The sequence below is a fragment of the Nanorana parkeri genome, unplaced genomic scaffold (genome assembly GCF_000935625.1).
Source record: "Nanorana parkeri isolate BGI_ZX_2015 unplaced genomic scaffold, ASM93562v1 scaffold232, whole genome shotgun sequence".
Taxonomy (NCBI): Eukaryota; Metazoa; Chordata; class Amphibia; order Anura; family Dicroglossidae; genus Nanorana; species Nanorana parkeri.
This window is the reverse complement of record NW_017306500.1, coordinates 758,443-785,327: the sequence shown is the minus strand read 5'-3', so window position 1 is coordinate 785,327 and position 26,885 is coordinate 758,443. Positions and strand designations below refer to the sequence as shown.

At 37.2% G+C, this 26,885-nt stretch overlaps 1 protein-coding gene across 1 annotated transcript in view; it reads right to left on the bottom strand.

Annotated features, from left to right (window-relative positions):
* LAMA2 (laminin subunit alpha 2) overlaps positions 1 to 26,885 on the bottom strand; it is a 646,095-nt gene that overhangs the window by 179,051 nt on the left and 440,159 nt on the right. Inside the window, exons 31-34 of the mRNA XM_018556291.1 lie at positions 23,311 to 23,397; positions 17,939 to 18,132; positions 14,061 to 14,203; positions 7,222 to 7,320 (exon numbers count right to left, since the gene is read on the bottom strand). Coding sequence (XP_018411793.1) covers positions 7,222 to 7,320; positions 14,061 to 14,203; positions 17,939 to 18,132; positions 23,311 to 23,397 — 523 coding nt within the window. The remainder of the gene's footprint in view (positions 1 to 7,221; positions 7,321 to 14,060; positions 14,204 to 17,938; positions 18,133 to 23,310; positions 23,398 to 26,885) is intronic.

Sequence of the window (26,885 nt, the reverse complement as noted above, 5' to 3'; positions counted from 1 at the left end):
ACTAATTTAAGACATGCAGACAGAGCATTCCTAAATAGCAGAGTGCAGCAATACATAGCAACCAAGAAATCATCTCCTGACACATCTCATTAAAGTTAACTCTGACTGGTTGCTATGGGTTGCTGCACTTTACACATCACTACTGTTCATGCTGGCCTCCTGACTAGGTCTAATATTCTCTACAGATTGCTGATTGCCATGGTAACATGTTACAAGTTAAAATGTCATGTTTTTGATTCCAGAGTGCCAATATATTGTCTTGGACAAAACGCCTGTACACACACTGCAAATAATTGAAAATATTAAAATAATGTCTTCTATTTTAATACTGAATATTACTATAATCTCTCTAGCATGCTTTTCCCAATCTCCTCTGGAAAAAGTAGTGTTCACAGCCTAGCTGTGACTAATTCCAACACTGAAATAAATTGATGTGTTGAGTCAAAATAACAATGTGTTAAACCCTGAGGGGTTTACCTTTTTCCAGGTTTGGCCTATAGTATAGGACATTAATTTAGTGAAATAATGCAGATGTATGTCATACACAAGTCCCGCACTCTTTTTATTTATTGAACTGACCTTTCTGAAACCAGCAACATCCGTCTTAAATATTTTTTTAAAGAAGAAGAGATTTTAAGGTAGATTAAATACATTGCTTTGTTTGATGATGTGTTTCTTCCATTTAACAGAGATGTAATGGTTTTAGATTATTCTGCACAGGAAAAATATGGTGCCATGCTAGGGACATAGTGTTGCTATGAGCTGAACAAAATATGTACTGTTTCATGAAACCACTATTTTAAATGAAAATATCACACTCTCATCCCCAAAATCCTCACTATTTCGTTTATTTAAAAGTGTATGTCAGGGTAAAATGTGGTATGCATTGTAAAGTTTATTAACCTTTCAAGAATGTTATACTGTTGCTGCTTTAAGATAATTGGAGTATAATTGGAATAATAAGTAATTGGAGGAGACCAGGGTGTGCTCATGCTGTACTTGTGTTTTTGAAATAAAGATGGTGAACTGTTAGCAGTCCCTCTGCATCCCTGAAATACTGTATAACAACATGCACATTTCATCATGTTTCATCTCTTTAAAATATCAAAGTACAGATATATACCTGTTGATCTGCCAGAAATACAGGGTGCACCTAACTTTCTGTCTGGGCTGGCAGTACAATGCTTTTTCTGAACTTAAAATCCAAGAAACATTGTCAGCCCTCCGTGCTCAACTAGAAAACTCAGCCTATCAACCCACACCACTTTGTCCTATGCCATGTGTATACATTAGCTTATTTTCCAACAAAACAACTGCCTTGACTCTGAAGAGCCTGCCCACAAACTGTGTGTAGGGAAAGGGCTCTAGGTAGATGTAGATCTGGGGGCATGCTTACATCTATAGATACTGAACTCACTTACAAGCCTGGTGATGACACCATAGATAATAATAAAAGTGTTTTGCCACTACAGGAACAAAGTCAAATGAAAACATTCATACTGGGACATGCCAGCTCCAGGGGGAGAGGGGGGGTTTTTGGGGTAAATGTTGGCAATGCGTAGACATACACTTTAACACATGAACACAACACATCTCCCTAATAGTATCAATTGGGCAATAACAAAACACTTTAAGCTATATGATAAGCAAAGCATGTCACAGGAAAAAACTAAAGTTTTGTACTCACTGTAAAATTGTTTTCTTGGACAATGGCAGAAAAAAAATGGTAACCAGGCTGGTATAATCCCTCCTACTTCCAGCATGCCTCTGTTTTGTAACAAAGCAGTGTCAACAGTAAGGCCATAAACACAGGGGGGTACAACCTGTGTCCCTCAGGGAATTTCAAGGAAAACAATGTATGGTTAGCACAGAAATCCTGGCTTCTTTTTAGTTCATTAAGGGAAACAGGGTTAATTGACATTTGGGATGTCCAAAAGCAATCCATTTGAGGGGTGGTCACAACAGCAAACAAAATGCTAACAAGCCCAACTAAAACAACGTAATGGGGACCGCCTGAAGTATCTCACACCAAAAACTGGTATTGAAAGAGGCTTGAACATCAACCTGGTAAAACCTAGAGAGCGTGTGAACATAAAACCAAGTGGCAGCTTTGCAAATCTGGGAAACGGTTGCCTTGTGGTGAGTATGCATTAAAGGAAAAGGTGGAACCCAATCCTTAAGATTATAATCTTGAATTATGATTTGTATAAGCCACTGAGAAATGGTAGAACAAGAAGCTGCTTCCCCTGTATAAGGAGCATCAAATATAACAAAGAGGGAGTAACTATTTCTAATGGAGGCAGTATGCGAGGTAGACACATACAGCTTGGACTACATCCAGATAGTGGAGGAAATCTGCTGTACTGGGGGCTGGACAGAGAGACAAGAGCTTGTTAAGTTGAAAAGCTGAAATCACCTTTTTAAGGTTTTAGGCCTTAACACCACCTTGTACTGGTGTAAGACCAAAAAAGGTTTATTATAAGAAAAGGCTGGCAGTCCAGAAACATACGTTACACAGGTGAAGGCGACAAAGAAAACAACCCTAGGACATAACTTTTCTTACTTCTCTGACCATGGCAAGACTTCTGATTTCTCCCTGATGGCTGATGCAGTCCACTGCTGTGGCATTGTCCAACTGGATTCTGATCGGAAGACCCTCCAATGGAAATGTACAACATTGCAGAGCAAAGCAGATTGTTGAAAACTTCGGAACATTTATTGGTAGTCAGTTCCGTCCAATCCAACTGAACCTTTTCAAGGTCTGAACCACCCACTCCACATTGTTTATCCGGGTATCTGCAATGGTTGTCAAGATATCCCATAATAAAGATACCATGGGCTAGTGCCCAGATAAACAGAGCAGCCAAATTGAACTAGCAACAGCGATCTACCAGAAATAGCTTTGCGATCGACTGGTAGATCGCGATCGACCTAGTGGGCACCCCTGTTCTACAGCTTTATTAAGATAGGACACTGTCAGATCTACCACAGGAACAGCCCACTTCTTAATAAAGGCCTTTTCAAACAGGTATTAAACCCCAAAATATTTGGGAGGGGTAAACAGTGTATCCAGATTTTTCCAGTCCATGTACAAAACGTTTGGAAATAGCATGTGCATGGCAAATGTTTTAGTGATCCTAGGCCCTTTTATGGACCCTAGACTGGTAGCAGTAGAAGTTACAAGTGGCACCTTTATCTTTAAGTTAGCAAACACCACATCAATAAGGGCAAAAATGGTCTCCCAACCTGGGAGGTATGACAGTTTCTTGTGACTCCTCAAGGACAAGTCCATCCTGTAAGAACTCTTCATTAGATAGAGCCTATGCAACCAAAAGCTTAGAGGCTGCTTAGACTGCAGGCAGATCAGATAATAATTCTGCCGGTCAAGGCATTAGGAAATGCTTAGACCCTCTGCATTCAGAGTCAGCACTTAACATTACGATCTGGCCAAGAAAATCTAAAATAACTGCATTGAAATCTTCCCAGTTAAACCAAAAGTTTAACCATTAAAAATGGTTAAACTTTTCTCAGTAGAGAAAAGATGTCCATCCACCTAGGACACTACCAAAAAATTGAGACATGCTGGAGTGGTTATACCAGGTTGATCACTGTTTTTTGTTTGTCTGTGTCCAAATCCACCTGTAGGGAGCAGTATAACCCTAAGACACTAAAAACTATTTTTACTACTTGCTGACATAATGCTTAACAGAAGCGCAATGGTCTGCACTACCGATTACACTTCATTTAATTAATTCATACATTTCATTGTAGTTGGTGACACATCAATATGTCACCAACTAAAAATCAATTTAGGTAAGTGAAACAATTTTTAAATTCAGTACAGTTAGTTTTGGGGATCACAATGAATAACCAGTACACATATCCTGATAATATGTAAGTATGCTGTGATTTTTGTCCAGACAGTTCTCATCTAACAATGTACATAATTACCGTAAGTATTAAATACATATTTGATGACCCCACTATTCTATGAATATGCATACAGAACAATATGCAGTAGAATGTCATGATTATTAGCCTACTGTATGTACAATACTAGAGAAAATGAAACGGTGATACAGATTTTAGATTAGAACATCTGCATTTATTTATTTCTGTGGTATAACACATTTAGTTGTGTTGCTTGAAGATCACAGTATAGCATTCATAAATAATGCAGTTAAATAGACTCTCTACTTGGCTAAATGTAATATACAGCATGCATGAACAATTTTATTTTCTAAGTACACATTTATTTCTTTGTGAGCATATCTGAGAGGAAGCTAAAATTCATATTGAAATAAATCTCTAGGCTTGGGTAACCTGGAGCTCTCCATGACTTCCAGCCAGTGCCAAATCAAATATATGACATCAGCATTCATGATTTAGCATTACTGACATTGAAAAAAAACTGCTTTGTGTACAATTACTGTACCTTGACACCATTATCAAACCCTGCTGTCCTTATTTTACTAAGATTTTCAGGCTTACAAATAGAATGATTTGTTTTTCATATCTGGGAGTGGGGAAAAGCAATATAATGTTATTAAACACACTGCTGACAGAGACATGTCACAGCCGGAGCGGAGGGGAAGAGAGGTGAACGGTCACTGCCACAGGACCGTGGTTAAGGTGGGTATTTCTTCTTTATTTGAACCTCTAGAGAAAAACGAGCTGTTAACCCTGGCATTGAGGCTACTATTTTTCTAAAACATTGAGTTTTTCTTTAAAGCAGAATTCCATCCAAAAATATCAAGATTAAAATGAATAGCCCAGTGGTGGCGAACCTTGGCACTCCAGCTGTGCCAAAACGACAAATCCCAACATGCATCTGCCTCTGGGAGTTATGTCTGTGGCTGTCAGAGCCTTGCAATGCCTCATGGGACTTGTAGTTCCAAAACAGCTGGAGTGCCAAGGTTCGCCACCACTGGAATAGCCCATTAAAAGATAAATTAACCAAACACACTTTTGCTGCAATATTCAACTTTAATCTGGGGTTTCCCCCCTGGGGTACTTTTTCTGCCAATAGATGTCCTCAGTCTGATAGCCAGTCTCATTCAACCTATTTTCCCTGAGCCCAGGTCATCCTGGACCTGCCCCAGCCTGTGACTGGACAGTAAGGACTGGACAAGGAGAAGCAGCACAGTCATAGGGGTTGATTTTCTAGAGGTAAATAAGCCGTTTTTTGCACTTTGCAGGGGAAGTTTCTACTTAATTTAATGAATGAAGTGAAGTTCTGCTGACTTCCATGACACAATCATGTGCAAGCAAAAATACTGTTTTTTTTTTATTTTGCCTTCTCTTACTATCAGCATGTTCTTTGTCAGCACATGACCTGACTAGCTCCTTGTAGTGCTTCTTCCTCTCACACCCCGCCTCTCCTATGCAGGGACTATAAAAGCTTAATATCAGGTACAATTCAGGTACTTGCTTACTTGCTTGCATTTAGAAAATAGATTTATCTTTAAAAAAAATATATGTATTTCTATTAGGGATGATCAGATTCCAGTTCAGATACCAGTGCCGATACTTGGCACTTTCATGAGAACTACCAGGGTCGCAGTAGTTGCAGCCGTGACAGAGCCCTGGCACTCCACCACTGTCCGGAAATCATTAGTCAGTATTTCACATGACAATAAACAAAAATGTATCAGTAATTGGTATCTGTATTACTTGGACAAGTATCGGTACTTGGTCTGGAAAAAATGGTATCGGTGCATCCCATATGTATGTTTATAAAACAAATCATACATTAAAACAGGGATGCACAAATTCCAGGAGCTCCGTAGCCAATGCTCCTTAAAAGTGGCAGCTTGCTCCTAACATTTAAGTTTTTCTCTAGTCTAGTCTTGGATTTGGAAAAGTATCTGTACTTGTACTGAGTATGGTACTTGGTATCTGAACATCTGTAATTTCTATATTGAATGTCCATAGGTTCTATGCCACTCAATCTAGAAGTTTGTAAGCCTACTTACTGAAGTTGCCCATGGAATGTACTTCCTCAATGCACTGATACAGTTTCACTCAGCGCAGTGAATTATGCACTTCCTAGTGTCGCCACTCTAAATAAACCTGCTGCCTGAACTACAATTCAACGCCTGAACTTCCAACACTCTAAAATCATAATTCCTTGCTGGAAGCAATGCATGATGAAATATGTGGTCTTAAGAAAACGGAGATTGCATCACATCAAGCAGCAGGGAAAGTGATGCTGAGCACAACAAGAATTGAGAAAGTGATGGGCAGATGGAAGGCAGGACTTACCACATAAAAGGGATTTTTTCAAGTAAGCTTTGATTGCATTATCAAAAACAACTATAATATGTATTCCTATTACAATGCTCATGTTATAACAGGACAGTACATGCTGGGACTTTAGAACTCCTTTAAGGGCATATTAATAGTTACAGAGCCGCTCAAATATATGTCTTTTATATCAGCTTAGAGTTCTGGTTTAATGAATTTTGAAAATATAGTCCACTGTTCTTTCTTTATGAGTAAAAGAATTAGTAAAGATAGAAATTAATTGGGGCCAGTGACAGATTGGATATCCATATGCTATGTAAGTGCATTAATTACCCTCTTAGAAATGAAACACGAAGATACCAAATCCCATAATGACCTGTCTCCTGTTGCAACAGCTTGGAACAGTACACCAGAACACACAGTATCAAAGATGTTGCCTGCCCTGGATATTGGCAGCTTCAGAGAAGGCTTATAAGTTTCCTACATAGGTTGATGTGGTCATAGATCAACACCTAACCCTTTGCTTGTAGAAATATATAGAAAGGATATTTCTTGATAACAGAATATAGATTAATAGCAAAAAGACTCACATACTTGAGTATTTGAAAGGGATATTATGTAATGCAAGATAGATACTAATTTCTACAGTTTTAAATAGAACACTTTTTTAAATAATAGTTTGCTCTCTTTCTCCCACTAATATCATACTGCATACATATATGTGTATTCATATACGCTGAAGTGCTGTTTGGAAGATGACGAAAGAGCTGTTTATATACTATATTATTCTTGTTCTTTAGTCTCAACAGATATTCAAGTATAACAGGATTTAGGTAAATGGATATATTATTTTGACATAAATAAATCTCTTTCATACATTAACACTAATGTAACTGCAGTATAACTTGTTTCCTGTTATTGGTTGCAAACAGTTTGAGCTCTCAATTGCTTAGTGGTATTTTTCTCTGTTCTTACCCTGTTCAGGAGTTCATTTATCTCAATGACAAGAGTATCTTGGTTCTTCTGTGCCAGCTGGAGAAGTCTTTCAGGAGCTCGTTGAGGTGACAGTAAATGCTGAAAAGTTATTAAGAAACATTTCAGTACTGAAGGCGCTTTCAACTGTGTGCACACAGAGCATCTTTATTTCCCTATAATTTGTCAATTCTACAATGTTATGACAGGCTTACTATACATTCATAATAAATGTTTATTTGCTTGCAGGAAAACGCATGCAGTGATTTCAGCATACCCCTAGACATCATGTGATTATTATTAGACAGGTACATCACAGCAGTCTAAATACACAGGGCTGCTATGATTGGCTGTCCCTGTTGTGCAGCAAGTTGATCCTACTGTGTTGTTTTGCTGAAATTATAAAAAAAAAACTATTGGCTTGCCGTCAGCTACATAAATAAATAGCAACCTTCCTCAGAACTCTTTGACAGAAACACATTTTCCTTCTTGTTTCTATTTTTATTTGGAATTGATATACAAGCAAATTATTGCATAAATTATATGGATAATAATATTAAAACATGTCCCTAAAATGAGTCACAACTGCACATCCCCATAGATTAGAGACAAACTTTATTTATGTAGTGAGGCTTTTAAGTTGTCATTAGTCATTCCACAATATTCTAATAATTTACATAACCTAAATTTTATTGTTCAATATCAGTATAAAAACATATCTAAAATATGTACTCCCATAAAGGATATTATGATATCAATAGAGTACAGGAGACCATTGCAAAACATGCACCTATATAACTACCCTTCAACCACTTGCTGACCATAGTGTTAAACCCCCTTCCTATCCAGGCCATTTTTCAGTATTCATCACTGCGGTACTTTGACTTTTATTCAGTCATGCAACACATGCAATACTGAAATTAATTTTATACAATTTTTTCAGGATAGATAGAGCTTTCTTTTGGTTTTTCATAAATTATGTTATGAAACCAATTTTTTGGTAAAATATAAAAGATGGGATCACGTTGGGTAAATAGACACCAAACATGTCAAGAAACTACTATCCAAAAATGACCATAGGTGACGCTTTAATAGCTTTTACAGCTCAGTTTAGTGTTAACAGTGATTGGTGGCCCTAAAAATATTGCTCACGCTCTGATGTTCACAATGATATGCAACATATGCGGCGCAACGGGCGCAATGATCGTTTTTGCACATAGGCACACCCGAAGCATGTTCGAGTTTGTATGTGTATGTACATGGGGGCAGGGAACTTACTTTTTTGTGTTTTTTAATTTTTTTTTATATGTGACTGTATTTTTTCCCAGATGTGGCTAATTTTAAAAAACTTTTTTACAATTAACTTTATAAGCTAAGCTAAGAAGCCCCCTATGTGATAGCAAAAATCCAAGGACTGGTCCTTTTTATGAAGACATCAGGGGTCTTTTAGACCCCTAATGTCACCTAGGGACCCCCAAAGAAGCTGATGAAGCAGAGATATGCTTCACCCAGCTTCTCTCCAGTTACAGAAGACAGAGAACTGACTTACTTCCCTGCAAAACCTAATAATAAGTGAGAGAAAATGTCTACAAAATGAGGTTAACTCCTTTCTCAAATAGTTGTTACCAGAACTTGTTCTGTTGGCATTTCCCATCACGTTTTGCCTTAGTTAAAGTAGTAACCAGGACAAATAGTGTGAATCTCCCCAGCTGGGACACAGACAACAATAAAAACCTAACAAGGGGTTTAAGTCTAAAACCAATTCAAACAGCTTAAGCTATACATACACTTTAAGCCTGGACTACCCAGGCTTTTTATTTTTCATCCTGTAGATGCTTAAAGCATAAACCTAGGCAATTCAAGCTGAAGATATTATAAAAAGTACAGAAGCAGAGGATACCTTATCTTAGCTTATATTATAGGCATAGCTTCTCTTTTTCTATAAAAGTTGAGCTTGGCCATGTTATGCTCCTACCTCCATATAAGTCAGTAAGAACAAGAGCAAGGGTCCTACTTTGCAGCATGCTGGCATGGGACAGACCTTTCTACTCTGTATTGTAGAAAGGCTTTAGGTGCTTTAGAAAGAAAACAAAAGTTTAATTGGGCTTAAGTATACAAAATGACTCCACATCTTTTGGTGTCTAATAATCTGTTTTTGGGAACTTCCTGCATCTGTGATTCAACTCTGCGCATGAAAGTCTCTTTAGAGTAAATTTTTTTTCATACCCCTGCTCATTTAGAACCATGAATACATAAAAAAATTTTACATCCAAATTAAATGAAATTAATTTAATGTTGGCAAAGTTGCAGTGTTTTCTGGATTGCAATACGTTGTTACATGTTCTTTAATTGTTGTCCTCTACTTAAAGTGACACTAAACTCAGGAGTTAAATCTTAAAAAATGCATTCAAGTACCTGAACTATTAACAAAAATGTATTTTATTTGTGTATCCCTTGATTGCAGATCCTCAAATCATCTCTGAATTTGTGCTGACACTGTCCTTCCTTCTGGAGGGAAGGTACGTTTGTTCCACATGGTCCTTGTGATGGACTACATTCTGACATTTAGTTTACTAATTTGTATGGAGATTAAAATCCATCACGGGAGTGAACTTGGAATGGTGGCTACTTTACAAAACACAGGGACCATGGGGAACAAAAGTAGCCACCCTCCAAAAGGAAGAACAGTGTCTGCACCAATTCAGAGATGATTTGAGGATCTACAGCTGAGTGATACACAAATAAGGTACAGTTTTGTTGATAGTTAGGGTACTTGAATGCACTTTCAAGATTCAACTCCTGAGTTTAATACCACTTAACAAAATAAAATGTACATCATATTTAAAGTAGTCCTCAAAAAGTTAGATTTGCTATCCAATAGTGACCTGTGGTGCAAACATCTCCCTGCTGCTACTTCATTCATTCTGTGGATTTATGCTTTCTGCACCTCTCCTGCTTCTTCTTGATTATTACCACACCATTCATCAGATCACCATAGATTGGCACAGAGTAAATCTGTAATGTGTAGAGGCCTGCACCTCTACCAAGATAGCTGTGTCCATGCAGAGACACAGTGCAGAAAAATGTATTGTAAGCCAGTAATTGAGAAAGATCAGCTGCAGGAAGACCACAGCTAATACTAGTGCCTAGTCGTCTGTTTAATAATTCCATTATCAAGAATGAGTTGCTAAGAAGATTTCCTTGAACAAGCTTTTCATTTAAGAATGCTGTCTAAAGTCATTCAGTAGGTGTTTCTAAGATTTGTCAAGTATAAACACATAAATAGTCTCATCTACATTTTTAAAGGAAATATGCACATTTAATTTACTCTTCTGTGATAAATAGGTTTTGGCACTCATTTATCTCCTTAGTGTAATTTTTGCATTTAAAATCCACTTAGAGAGGAAGGGACCTGTCCCAGTGTGATAAATGGTTTTTATCTATGGGACAAGCCCTTGATGCCAGATTGTAACCCTGACTGCACACACAGCTTCTTGTCATTAATACCTACACTTGGCTCACTAACCATGCTTTGCGGTATCGTACAGGTTACTGCTGTCGGCAAGATATTATGACAAAAAAACCTAGTAATTTGATCAAAATCAGTAAGTGGAACTATGAATTGATATGAGTACAGAATTAAGTGATTGTTGGAAAAGCAAAACACATTATTACACATTAAGTTAGAATGTGGCATTTATTCCATATATACAATCATTCTTATAGTGTTGGTAAAGAAAAAGGGACAACAATGATCCACCCTTATTTGGATTGATGATATGTCAACCTCAACATTTGATAATTTATCTGAATGTGTTTGCATGCCAATAGTTCTGTGAGGTACTTAGCCTCAGCACTTTTTAATCAGACAGCAAAATTCACTATACCCTAGGGGCATCATATTCAGGTTCCATAGCTGTGTTGACACAAAGTTAATACCAAATTTATTGGGTTTAGTCCTGTTTACATAAGTGTGTGCTAGTGAACTTTAAATGTCAGGGTTGTTTTTAGTCCTAGTCTGGCACTGCCTGAAATAATTAGATAACTCTGTATTATATTATATGATGAATTGTGCTATGCTATGTCAGTGCTTTAAACATCGTTATCTATCTATGATTGCCTGTCTGTGGGAATTAAAGCATAACTATACTTAAAGTGGCACTAAGCCCAGAAGTTGAATCTTAAAAATGTATTTAAGCGCCTTAACTATTCACAAAAATGTATCCTAATAGTGTATCTCTCAGCTCTAGATTCTCAAATAATTTCTGAATTCATGCTGCTACTGTCCTTCCTTCTGGAGGGTGGCTGCTTTTGTTCCTCATGGTCCCTGTGTGTGTGTGTGTTGTAAAGTAGGCACTGCTCCAAGCTTGCTCCCTTTAGTGGACTACAATCTCAATACAAATATGTAAACTAAACATGAAATTGTAGTTCATCACAGGAGTGAGCTTTGCAGTGGTGGCTACTTCTAAAGCTGGGATCTAAAGCTAAGTGATACACAAATAAGGTACATTTTTATTAATAGAGTATTTGGATGCATTTTTAAGATTTAACTCCTGGGTTTACTGTCACTTTAAGAACAAATATTAAATATATTGCAGCTTAGCAGTCCTTTGATGTGGTAGCTCTATTCATTTTTATTTTTTCTCTTATTTTATGTCTTCTATGAACTACTATATTCCCCATCTCCCATGTAGTGGAAATAAACATAAGCAGACATATTTAAAGGCCAGCCTTGGTAACAACCACGACTCCCTCAATGGATACAACTGTAGTGTGCATAGTCATCCAGGGAAAGGAAGTGTGTTTTTTGCATGATTTCCAAATGAAAATACAGGAAAGAAAGCCCCAACAAGAAACTTAAAGGAGAAATGCGGGGAGAGGGAAACATACTCTCACCTCACCTTAGAGCTAGAGTGGGACACTACAGCTGCCCAAGCCAGCTCCATACCAAGAACTGAGCAATCATATAACCACTACAGTAATTGCTCAGTTCATGGTCTCTTCTCCCTGCAGAGAGCATTGACTACCAGTTATTGCTCCACACAGGGATTTTCCCCTCTCAACTTCCCCAGCTCTCACTGGAGGGGCAAATAGAGGAGGGGTGGTCATGGCTAGCTCTAGAGAGGCAGAGCCAGCTGTCACTTAGAAAGCTGGGTGGATCCCGACAATATTATCAGGATCCATCCTAGCTGCAGTGCGGCTCTGTGCTGTCAGCAGATAGCGCGTATTAGTCTGCTATCTGCTGACTTAAGGTCACAGGAGTACACTAATAGATATAAAAGAGGCAAAAAAAAGGGTTGACTTTACTTCTCTTTTAAGTTCACAGTACTCACCTGCATCTCTATTGGGCGGGTGAAGCACTGTGAAATACCTGGTACTTTGACCTGAATGTGAGAACAGGGAAAGTTTTCTTAGCCCTGTGCAAGTGCCAACCTTAGAGCTCCCACAGGGCTTCTTCTCCTTAATCCAATGGACAAATGGAGTGGTAGTGGTGGTGATGGGGAAGCAAAGGAATGGTAAGGATAAGCAATGGAGCAGGACATTATTAATGTGGACATGTGTTTTCCTACATGGAGAAGACACGGGTAAATACATGGCAATGGGAGACAGATATTCTTAAAATAACAATTTTATAACAACAAATTGTATAAAGGGTAGTGGCAAGTGGACATAACACATACAAATATGACAACCTCCCCTTATTCTTTTGTACTCAGCATCTTTTTGTGAAGCTGGATTCATTTTAAAGCCAAATTCAAAATGAATTTTTTTATTGTGTTGCATATTATTAAACATTAAATATAATGTCTAAAGTATATCTTTCAGTACAACATAATTTGTAGCTTCTGCTGACCACTGTTGGCCTAATATATATAGTTTTATGAGCTTAATAGTTCTAGGAATGCTAATTACTGAATATAATATACTGCTATTAGACATTGCAAAATGGATTTGGGTCCAGAAAACATGGTAAATCAAAATATTTGTTTCACAATAGAATAAAAAGGCTTTAAGTGGAACACAATCAGTGTATGAATGATTTATGCTTTACAGTTGCCCTGAAGTTTCTCGAGCATGGAGTCATAAATTATTATGAATATATAGGCCAACTTTTTTTTATTTTGGATAAAGTATGGAGACAAAAAGAGATGAGAAATACAAAATATTAGAGTCTTCACGAGAACAGGAAGTAAAGGGAAGCCTTTTAATGGGGGAGCACCTGTTCTGGTGACCACTGCCTCAAAAGGATTTTCTCTCACTTTCTGTTTCATCTTCAGAGCAGGAAGTGAAAAATCCCCCCATAGATTCACAGACATAAAATAATAACCTGACAGGGGTTTAAACCCTTCCCTAATCTATTCAGATCTAAAAAAATAAAGTGTCGGTTTTACATACACTTTAAAGAATTATGAAGGATAAAGTTATTGGTTTATCAGAAAGGTAGAACTTAACAAAGGGAAATCACCTAGAACAACAAATCAAGAGGCATCTATTAAAGTGTATGTAAACTTTAACAATGTATTTCGGTTATTTGCTCCCTTTTCACCTTATAAATCTACCATTGGTAGCCTTTTGTTATTTCTGTAAAGAAAAAAATTAACATCTAAAGATTGTTCAGCTGCAATATAGTACTTTTGTTTTTAGTTTTAGATACAGTATAACTTAACTTACATAGTATTTTGCACATTATCATTGGTCCTTTTCCCATTACCTTATCAAATAATCCTCTTGTATACATTCCAAGATCATTTTATATATTTGACAATTAACAGAGATCACACTATTTTTTCCAGCCAGCTTCAGTTATCTGAAATGTTTGAACAAGGAACTTGCATGTTTACCTTTAATTCCTGAGTTTCATTCTCAAAGCCAAACAGCATTTTGTAAGGTGGAGGCAGCGGGCCAGAAAGATTGACGCTCATGACCATCTGGTTTAGCTGATCCAAGTCATCAAGAAGGAGGCCTGTACATTCATCATCGCAAACTGTGAAGAGGACAGCATAGAATATTTATACCTAATAAACATCAGAGGCAGATGTTCAATATTTCTGCACTGTGGCATTTAGGAGTGCATAGTACAGGTTGTGTATATTTGTGATGCTAATCCTATAATTAGCCCCACTATGTGGGAAGAGAGAAACAGAGGTGTATTTGAGAAAATGTGAAATACAGAAATTAGTTGAAATAACTGGAAATTAAATTTGTCATATTTTCGATTTAAAAGTAATAACAATACTGAGCCATCATATTGATTCTCACAAGCAAAGGTTGCACTGGGAAAAAGCCCAAAAAGCATTTAAATTTACAATGTCACTCTCTGATTTGCATAAATGACAGATAAAACTTGTAGAATGCTTATAAACTTGCTGCTCCTGTATTAACAGCAGCTATTTGTCAAAATTTTTTTATTTAATACAGGAAAGGTAGTTGAAATAATGAATGTTTTGCTTTGATTATTTTAAAATATATAGGTGTGGTACATTCTTTAATTACAAACGGATAAAACATTGTATATTATATAATGCACCACATTCATTGATGTAATAGATGTTATTCTATTTTTTCTAATAAAAACTTCAACAATACATTGGGGGGAATTTATTGACGCAATTGCAACAGTTTTAGCCTCTTAGATCATTTTTTTATGTGCAAATCTGTTTAGCCGCTCTTTTTAACATGTGCGTCTGTTTCGACCAGAGCTTGCACTTTTTTTCCAATTGCACGTGGTTTACGAAAGTTCACAACTGTTTACATCTGCACTTGCCCTGTGCCTGTCTAAAACTGGAGCATCACCTAACAAAGCAATCACTGCTTAAGAAGTCCCCATGACCACTTCTTCAAGAAACAACAGTTAACCAGTTCCGGGCTGCAATACATATATATACGGCGGCCCGCAGAAGTGGTTAAAACAGGAACACGGCTGCTGCTGCAGTAGTGTTCTTGGTGTTATTTTTAACAGCTAGCGATGGCCGTTCATGTGCAAGTGATCCAGCATCTATACAGCCGCTGGATTGTTTGTACTGAGCGGCGCTGTACCCTTCCCCCTGCCGGGGCTGCCGTCGGCTTCCCCAGGCTCCACTGTCCCTGTGCAGAGCATGTTCGACTGACCAAAGGCAGACGTACAGAGCTGATGTATGGCTGATTTCAGCCAATGTACAGCTGAAATCAGCCATACTGAGCCGGAGTGAATACCCCAACGTCATTCGGCTCTGTTCACTTCTTTACTCTTCCTTGTGGTTGTGTAAAGTGATTGAACACTGATATACCCAACAGGCAGTTTAGCCTGCCTGAATACCAAGGACAGACATTTTGCCATTTGCAGTATATTAACATTGTCAAATAATGACTTGCAGCTCTTTAGAAGAGCTGGAAACAATGTATGGGTGTATGTGATTATATAATACTATTTTGCCATTATAATAAACTAGGTGTCACGTATTAACATGTATAAAGGCTGATCTATCTATATAGTATTGATTCATTGTAACAAGATATATAACGAATTAAGCCATATAAACAGAGTTTAGTTAGGTAATAACACTAATTGACCAAACAAAAAAATTATCAGTCACAACTAGATCCTTGCCTGTTGATGCTATAAGTGAACAACAAGCATGCAATTCACAGCAAAAAATGTCAAATATATTATATAAAAATATATATACTGTATAATTAGGAGTTTACTTAAATATTTTTAGCATGTCATTATTACCTTTATTAAATAATAACTGTAAAACCATGCCATGTAACCAGTGCACTATTATCATGGTCAGTAGCATATAAAACACATGCATGAACACACAGCAACCAACACAGTTATGTGTTTCTACCTTACCATAAACTGTAGAATGATCAACATAGGAATTGGGTCTTGGGAAGAGTTATCTGGCAACTATCATTTACTAGAGAACAGCATTTTAAAATGTGTGATTCAATTACCAACCAATGTACACCGTCAGTAGATTTAAAGATAAAATTAGACAGTGGGGGTTTATACATTTCATTATAGACAATTCAAATTTAAATAGACATTTGAGTGAATTTAGCAAGTGCAATCCTGAAGGCTGAGAGATAGGGAGTCAGAAAATTACAAATAAAAGATATTAATGAGTCTATCTCATATATTAGTCTCACCTTTTAAGTTGCATTAGTGAAATAAGTGAACTTTTGCACGATATTCGAATTATTCGCATTTCACCTGTGTGTATATATATAGATAGTACTATGCAAAGGTTTTAGGCTGTAAAATGCATAAACAGAATAAAGCAAATCAAAATTTTGTGTGTTTCCCCTTTGCCTATAGAACAGCATTTTTTATGTTTTATTTAGGAACTAGAACATATAACTGATAAAAGTCCATCTTGTATAAAAGTGAAAATAGAGACAGTGTCCCATGTTAAGCACTTCCTCCTCTAGTCCTGCTTTTATCAGTAGGATTTAGCAAAGAGTAGAGACTGGTCACTTAGCAAAGTGAATGTTCATTTTGCAAAGTAAATATTAACTGAGCTCAAAGCGGATCTTATGTGATCTTTACCCACTTTACCCACTTTGGCTAAAAATCACATAAGCATGCAGCTCTGCATGCTTATATGAAATCATCTTACATTGATTAGGTAAACAAACATATTTTCATTTTACTTACAATTTCTTGCTTTCTACTTCCTAGCTCTCTTTGGCAAAAGTGATGTAATGTGCCCAAGTGTTGCATCCTGGGAAGGTTACATCAGCAGAGCATTACTTGGAAATCCTATCTAGAATCTCATAAGATTTCAGGGAAAGGCATTTTCCTCCCTTGAGATGATGTGCATGGTCACATGTCCTAATCACATGTGCCAGAGTTCCAGGAAGGAAAGGGAGATGTATTAATCTGCCCTTAGTAAAAATGGCCACTGTGAGAAGAATGGAGAGGAAAAGAAAAACAAGGTATGCAAAGAATTAAAGGTCTGTAACAATGTGGAAATACACTGAGTGGCCAGATTATTATGACCACCCCATCAGTATTTTGTTGGGCCACAAGATGACTTCACAAGATGACTTCATTGAGCCACCTCATGACTCCACGAGATGTTGAAAGGTGATGTGAGGAATCTGACACTGCACTGTTGCCCTTCTGTTGTCTTGTACCAGTCTTGCCACTCTCCATTCTGCCCTAACATTGACTAGTCGCTGACGGCCACAATTCGCACGTTCAGACCCAGATTTTTGGCTAACAGTCCAGTCTTTAAACACTTTAACAACAGCTGCTCTTGAACATTTAGCGAATTCTGCTGTTTTGCTGATACTCGCTCCATGGCTTGAGCGCAACAATCATCCCACATTCAAAGGCTGTTAAATCGTGTTGTTTACCCATATCTTCAGAAAAAAATCACTGCTACTGAAGTGGTAAACAACCGGTTTCCCTATTTATAATGGCCTGGCCCTCTAGCAACTTCAGCACAAAATTGTAGCTAATTTGCCTACAAGAGTCAGGTGGTCATAATAATCTGGCCACTCAGTGTATGTGTTTGTCGATTGGCATTACGAAACATTTCTAAAGTTGACTGTGTTGTTATTTTGAAGACATGGGTAAAGTTCTTCTTTAATAAAGTGAAGATTGGTTCGCTTTGAATACCAACAGTTGTGGGTTTGCACATGTTGACACAAGCATGATAATAAACATCTTAAAACACACTGTTGTCATAATAAACATCAAAAACATAAGTCATGTTAGTATACGTACATGCACACAGCGGGCCTTCTCGCACATGCCGGTGAGTGCAGCCAGCGCACTTCAGACCTGTAGCTTCAGGTTTACACGTGCATTGACCAGTGCTTGGGTGACAGATCATAGATAATGATCCATATGGGTTACACTCACATTCTTGACAAGAACCTCCTGGAATACTTGGGTTGCCAGTAAAACCAGATGCACACCTGAAAATATACTGATGTTACTACATGATATCTGTATGTTTGAAAAGGTTTATCAGTAATTACTTCAACCCTATAAGCTTTGCATTATCCGTATCTTATGTTCCTGTTATATATTTTATTTTTAAAGACAGCAGTAACATTTACAAGTATATTACCATAAGGAAAACACAATAATAATAACATCCTCATCTTTTTTATGGCAGTCTCATTAAATTCAAATGGAAATTTTAAGGGACCTCCGAGCCCCCCACCAAACTAATTTCTATCCCATGTCATTTCTCATGCTGTTCTTCCTTTAGATGCCTACTGTGGAACTGTTGTGCTGTGTACCTTTATGCTTTTTAAACACCATAAAATAAGATTTATCTTCTCAATTCCACTTCACACTGCTCTGGTGTTACAACCCAATGGAGTCAATGCTCTAATTCTAGTAGCATGGGAATGCTTACCTACACTTTAATCTCACCAATCTTTCCATTGCGCCCCCTCATGTCCTAATATGAGCACAAAATAATGCAAAACGTCATTCACATTCACTTTATACCACATAACACCTTCCAAATATCTTTATCACTTATTCCCAGCAACCTCTGGCACACAAAACAAACCTGACATCAAACTTGATCTAGGTCTTTAGAAAGTTTTGCTTGCTTGAAGATTTCCTCACTAAAAATGCCTTAATAACTAGACATGTGTTCCGGCAAAAAAATTGGGAGGGTGCTTTTCCAGGGGGGGAACTGATGGGGTCTTCCCTACAACCCTGGCCTGGTGGTTTAAGGTACTGTGGGCAGGGGGGCTCATCTGCATCTAGGTACCCCTTTCATAAAGGGGGCACCCAGATGCTGCCCCCCTTTGTGAATGAGTAAGGGGTAGTTGTACCCCAACTCATTTACTAAAGAGTTAAATAAATACACAACATCTTAGAAAAACATTATTTAACTGAACAAAAAACACAATACATGTTTTTGACAATTCTTTTATTAAAAAAAGAAAACAAAATGGCCCACAAAGTCATTCCAGCGGCGGCCAACAAATGAAAAACGAAAACCCTCCCCGATGCAATGTTTACATCAAGCAGAACTTTCTCTCTCATGTCCGCTCCTCTGCCAACTGTCAGAAGGCAGTGAGATCTGCTATTGGCTATTTTTTATTGCAATAGCCAATAACAAGCTGGCTATTGTTCCACCACCTGCCTGATTTCCATCAGCAAAGGAGCAGACCTGAGAGAGAAAGTTCTCATTCAGGTCTGCTCCTCTGCTGATTGACAGAAGGCAGTGTGCGGAGCAAAAGCCAGATGGCTATTGGCTATTGCAATTTGAAATAGCCAATAGCAGATTGGCTATTACTCCTCCAGAGGAGCAGACCTGAGAGAGAAAGTTCTCTTTCAGGTCCGCTCCTCTGTGACTGACACCAGGCAGTGGGTGGGTGCATTAGCTAGCCTGTTATTGGCTATTTCAATTTTAAATAGCCCATAGTAGGCTTTGTTTATTTCTACCTACTGCCTGATGTAAACGTTCTATTGGGAAGTTTTTTTTAATTTGTCTGACGCTGAAATGACTTTGTGGGACATTTTTTTTTTTAAATAAAGGAATTGTCAAAAACTTGTGTGGTGTTTATTGGCCTCAGTCATGAAGGGGTTAAAGGATTTTTTTCTAAGGTGTGGTGTGTTTATTTACATTTTATTTAACTCTTTAGTGAATAAATAGCTATACAATTATTCAATTTACAAAGGGGGCATCATCTGGGTGCCCATTTTATGAAAGGGAGTACCCAGATGCAGATGTGCCCCTGCCCACAGACCCCCTCAACCACCAGGCAAGGGTTGTGGGGAAGAGGCCTTTTTTCCCATCGGCTTGGGGACAAGGTGCTTTTCCAGGGTCCCCCCTGAAAAATCAACCTCCCAATGCTGAGGGCATGTAGCCTGGTATGGTGGGGGGAGGGGGGATGCTCACTCATTCCCCCCTTTCCTGCCCTGCCAGGCTGCTGCCCGGATTAAGGGTCTCGTATGGGATTTTATAGGGGACCCTATTATTTGGCGTCAGGTTTTTTTTTCTTTTTTTACGTGGGGGTCTCTCCGCTGTTTCTTTGTATTATTATTATTATTTCTGTGAGCAGTTAAACACTTTTGTGTATTCTGTGACAGCTGTCAGATTCTTTACATCCAGGGCTTGTTCACACCAAGCACGGAGCAGATCCAGAGCAGAGCTGGTGCAGACTGGATCAAAACTGCGTCCAATGTATTCCAATGGTATTTTTTGCTCCAGTTCACATCGCAGCATGCAGTTGCAGAGCAGATCCAGAGCAGGTGAAAAAACTGCAGCAGGCCTTATTTTACCTGCTCTGGATCTGCTCTGGAACGCATCAAAAATGCATCAAAAAAATGCATCAAAAACGCGTCTAAAAAACGAATGTGCGTGTGCAGAAACCTGACCGGATCTGCTCTGCATTTGTTGTGTACAAGGCCTCAGGATCGAAGTCTCCGGAAAGAATTACAGAATTACACCGATCTCTCAGCTTCTTTCTTTATTTACATTTTTTAATAATATTCTGTTATTTTGATTTTGATTTCATTCAGGATACAAGTCCAGAATGTCAACAAAGTGAGAAGCCAGAGAGCGGTAAATGACAGCTCTCCCAATTGTTGTGTTTCGTTCCAAATGAAATTCATATGTATACGAATTGTAACCTCCTCTATGACATGGAAAGCAAATACTAATCGGTTAAAAACTCCTGTGCATCTGAAATCAGTATGTTCTTTAGCAGCAGTGCTATAACTCTAAAAATATAATTCTACTGCCTGTAGGTCACCAAATCATCCTTCACAGGCAACCTTTAAAGGCCTGTGTTGACAGGCTTTTTTTTGCTTCAAATAGGTTTTGTATTTCTATACAAAATTAAAGTAGTACTTAAGGCTATTCATTTTTTACCTTAATGCATTCTCTACATTAAGGTAAAAAAAATCCCCACTATCTTTCCATTCCCCCCACCCCCAAACACTTACCTATACTCTACGTTTACAGCCACCAGCTCCCGGACGATCTGCAATGTTTTCCTGAAGTTCTAGGTTCAGAAGAGGTATCCCGAGGCTACTGAGGGCAGACCAGTGATAGGCTGCTGCACCTGCCTGTCAAGATACTGTGAGGAGGCAGGAACAGGGGCATAGTTTGCCGAGTGCTGTGTGTGTCAATGGATGCACGCAGCATGGCCGAGACCACGCATGGGTGTCTATTTTGGAACTTGCTAGACAAAGGAGACACCCATAAAAAGGAGGGGAGGAGGCTGTAGTAGAGCCAGTGAAAAAATAAATAAAATGGGCAGCATTTACAAGTGGATCTCTTCTGGAGAATTAAAAAAAAACACAAATATAATTTTAATGCAAAACAAGCAGATCAAATGCAGGTAAGAAGGAGGTCAATTACAGATCAAATGTACAATACCTGTCAATAAAATATGAATGATCTCAGAAGCATTTTAAACTGATATCAGTCTGATGGCATCAACAAAAGCCCAAACTTGTTGAAAGAGGCCCTAAATCATACTTCAAAAATATCATTCATACCTACCTTTTCCTCATTAATGATACACCAAAACATAAATAATGTTTTTATAGTTTACTGACTTGACTACTCTAACATCTTATGATCTAATATACTGTACAACAAACTAAGTTAGTTATTCTTCAAAACATCTTTGCTAACATTTATTTCTACACATTCCCTTTGTTCCCCCAAGAGAAGTACAATTTGTTGTTTTTTTTTTGTAGCATACATAGACTTGTACATTTACAGAACTAATGGCTATAAATGTATGTGCTACTCAGATATCTATAGATGTCTTATCCATCCTAAACTATTACTGTTTTAAGCCTATTGGCAGCTATACAGCAATCTAGAAAAAAAAGTATTAGTATTTTGCTTATAATTTTTCTAATTCTTGGTTTACTGAATGGCTCCATAATCTAGTTTGGTCGAATTAAAATACATTTAAAAGCCAAAATGTGTTTTTTGTTTAGTTGCAGATAGTGTGGGGAAGGGATAAAACACATTGAATTTTTTTTGCCACCTATACCCCATTTAGGAGAATTATTTTTACTCCTTGCTCTGTAAACACAACAAAGAGGAAATCTCCCCAGAGTAAGGGAACCCCTCTTAGACAATTTTAAGTGCAACAAGGGTTCCAATTGGAATATTTTTTCTTAATTTCTGTTCTGCTGACAACACACAATTGTAGTTTTTACCTTACTTTTAGTCCCAGTGTAATGGTTACTAGGATAAATAAAGTGGTGAGTCTCCTCAGTGAGGACACTGAAAGCAATAAAAACATAATAGGGTTTGCAAACCCTCCTCTTCTCTATGTAAAACAAAACAAACATATTTCAGCTTTAGTTATACTTTAAAAACCACTTTACTGGGCAGAACAAAAGGCACAATGCCCTACGTTATTTGCCACTTCCTGCATGTATGGCTTATTATATTCCATACAAAAAGCAAGTAGTATTCTCTGCCTGACCAGTAGTCATACCAGACCAGATTAGAAGGAGATTCACAGAGATGTGCAGCATCTGCAACATTACCATCCTTGTTTACGCTGACATATTATTATGCAAAAGCATAGCAGTTATAAGACCTGGGAACTCCTAATAATGTTCCAGCACAAGACAGCAGACTTGGTGTATTTTGCTGTAAAGGAGTACATAATTCTTTTTTATGGTTTACATTTCAAAGCTTACAGCAATAATATGTTCTTATATGAGATGATACTAATATCCAAATCTGTTTTACCTTCAGTGACAGTAATGATTCCACAAAACCGTTATTATTATTATTCTGCATATATGAGTGAGCATAATATTACATCCAAATGTGAGATTATATGTAATTTGTGTAAATTGTACATTACAGTAAAATAGATAGTGACTTTTAGATTATTAAAATGTCTATATTGTCTTTTCAAAAATTTCCATTGCATTGGAAATGAATACATTGAGACCAATTTGAATGATACTTAATAAATCTGCAACAGATTCGGTGTGATGCATCTTTTTACTTTTGAATAAGTCACATATTGTCAGATGCCTAGGCACAAAGTATACTTGACAGTCAAACCCTTAACACTGTGCATGTCCGCTACTTAGCATCTCCACTTATCTTTATTGTTCTTAAATATTTCCCGTTTTACCTTTCACAGTACTGGCCCTCATATCCCAGAAGACAAGCTGAACATCTGTAATCATTAGTTCCCAGCATGATGCATGTAGGGCTGAAACTAGAAAACAACGTAATATGTTACTAAATGAGATATATTAGAAACATTATTAGTTGTAAGAAAGCTCAGGAAATAATGGTGACATGGCAACATCAATCTAATGACTGCAAATCTGAGTTGCGAATACATTTACTAAAGAAAGAGTAACAAAAAAACAAAACAAGCAAAACAACAAAGTCCACAACCATAATTGTGTTAACAATCTAAGTACAACAATGACATTCAGAGATTTGCATACATATTTGAGAAATAATGTGTATGATACAAAATACAAAATTAAAACTCAACCTTGTAATTACAGGTGATACCTGCCTAATAAAATACATATATTTTAGATATGCATACCTATACCACACCTTTTATATGTTAAATAATAATTAGGTGGGGAGGGATAGAAAAAATGCAGGGCATTTCATTTTTTTAATATTTAAAATAAAACCAAATCATGATCATACACTCTGATAAAATGGAAAAGGTAGAATTTATAAGTCAGAAGTGAAAATATATCTATAATGCAGCTTATAAAACCTACTTGTTGATGCATAAAAGGAATCAGGATCAGTCATTCCCAAGCACAAGAGCAAAGCCCATTGACAACTCTGTCTATGCCACTGCACATGTGTCAGAGATCTACAGTGTTACATGTTTGAAGCAAATGGACATATCAAGGCCCATTCCGTTTCAGCCATATGTCATTGAAAGGTCTTTTCTAGGTCTAAATCCTGTGCTTCTGTATCACATGACCTGCTTTTGGGCAGCTCTGACCCTACATGGGTATGGTTGGCCTGCCTTGCATTCTGGATATTGATGCTAGTTGTCTCACCCACTGCCTAGTTAGTGTAATGTAAATCTTATTCTGCCTTATGTAACATTGGTCTGCACCTGATACTAAAACCTGCTTAAAGTGTATTTTCACTTTTACAGCCAAATTGGGATAACATCTAATTTATATTTGTTTACATTTCCTCATTCTCGTAGCATACTTAAAAAAAATTGCAGCCTACATTCTTAGTGCTTTATACTTACTTAGGAATCCTACCTAGCACCCCTCACCATGTAATGTTAAGGAGGGTGCTGTTTGTCTGTATTATTCTAGAAGAAGTTGTAAATCAGATTTGACCCCTTATGGATGATTGTCACAAAATCGCATCAAACCCTTGCCGGCCTGAATGCAGCTGAGGCGGCGTGTATATTTTGCCAATGCCAGTTTATGCGTATTCAATACGTACCAAAGATTGTTTTGGGAGCACTGATCACGCAGTAGTATAGTTAGCTACATCTGCTTGAAGTATGCGAAACGTCAGCGCAGTCATGCACATGGATGCTGACTGCTAATTTTGAGAAATTGTCTAAATTTGAGGTAAGTTTTGTATGATAAAAATACATAACAGCTTATTGTTTGTTGCTACTGCTTATATATTCAGGTAAACTACATGTGGCAGAAAATGTCAAAGTTATGTGCAGAACTCGCTTTGTCACTTTTTCGCGACATTAGGAAGTTATGGCTGCATATGAACAATTAGATTTTTAGGTGTAATCTGCTTGATTACGTAAAAAGTCGTTATGTGAAAGGTTGATATTTCTGCATTTTTATCATTAACTGCCATGATTATAGCAGTTTGTCATTCATTTCAAGAATAAATGTCAAAATAACTTTTGGGTGGGGTTGATGCTCTTGAAGCACTTATAGCATACTACCGCATTCACATAAGATCGAAAAAATATTATCATAAGTTTTGTCTCTCATTTTGTCATCATGGTAATAGTAAACAGTCGGTTATTGTATCAACATGATTGTAATTCAATGGAAGTTCCGAGAAAGAAGCAGGAGGATTTCCTTGCTCTTAGAACATCAATTGCACAGGCACTCTGCATGCAAGGCAAGGATATGTCAAAGAAGAAGAGGGGGCGCCCTTCATCTGGTGTTGAACGGGATTTTAAAAAGAAGAAACATCGAGGTCCAGCTAAAGCTATTCCACCAGTGTAAGTCTGTTCAGATACTGTGGGTCACTGGCCAGTGGCTGATGCAATATTTTAAGCTCAATAATATTGAAATGCACATTGAGTGCTAAGAGCTCACTACTAAATCAAGAATTAGAAAGCTTCCTTTTGTCCTACATGTTGTCATATTTCCTTGTGGATGCATTTATCATTCATTTGTATTGCAAATTATGGCCTTCTTCAAGTGCATTTATGACATCTGCTATGTAGATATCTATGTATTTGTTTTCAAATCACTCACAATGGACTTGAAAAATACAATGCACATAAAAAATAGAATTAATAGTCTTCTATTAAATTTAGCCTTGTGTGTTTGCATCTACTGTAAATATTTAAGAACCAAGGTCTCACTGATTACCTATTTATCTGTGTATTGATTAGAAATATGTGTATACAAAAACAAATGCTGACCTGTGGAAACAACACTTTACAAGAAAACACATGGACAACAAATTCAATTAAATTTAAGCTCTGTATTATAATAATATATTTAAATACAGTAAGTGTGTTGTGGAATTCTCCTAATAACTCATGCCCAGATGGTATTACTGTACATGCCTGCCATGACTGAAAGAGATTATTACTTTGTAAAATATATCTATTGCTGGTGTTGTGAAACTGCAATTTAAAAAAAAGTAGAGCCATTTGTGGCTCAAAAAAACTCGCAAACATTGGTGATGTGTTGTATTACTGAATGCGTACCTACCAATAACTAATTAAAACTTTGTGGAAATTTCAAATAGTCCAATATAATGTTTTATGTCAATTGAATTTTAGATTTTTAAATAATGTTTATACATTTAAAAAATGTTTTATATATTTGTATCCTTTTTATGCTCTGTGAATCCTTTAGTAGGATTCCACACTGAATTACACCTTTGTATAAAGCAAAATGCGTGCTATAACATCTATATTTTATATAAACTCATAATCCAGAGTGCAACTATAACATAACATGCACAAAGCATTGAACTTAAAGGAAGCTCAGAGCAAGCTGTTTCTTTCAGAATGTCTCTCACTGAAACTGTATGGCCCATTTGAGTAGAGCAGGTAAGGGGGAGTCAATCACTCCTCAGTCTCATTCAGTCATTCAGGCTATTCAATTTTGGAAATTAAATATTTTTTTTAGCAGGGCAGCAAAGAATAAACAGGTACACATATGAATAGGAGCCTAGAACTCTACCTGATGGCAGAAAAGAGATAAACATGAAATTGTAATATTTCATATTTTTCTGATTGAAAATAAAAAATACATTTTAATTCATTTTTTTTGTTACCATAAAAAATATAACAAACTATACATTCGCATTACAGCAAAGTATGTTTTGAATGTCATTCTATATGAAATATTTTTTTTAGCAGGGCAGCAAAGAATAAACAGGTACACATATGAATAGGAGCCTAGAACTCTACCTGATGGCAGAAAAGAGATAAACATGAAATTGTAATAGTTCATATTTTTCTGATTGAAAATAAAAAATCCATTT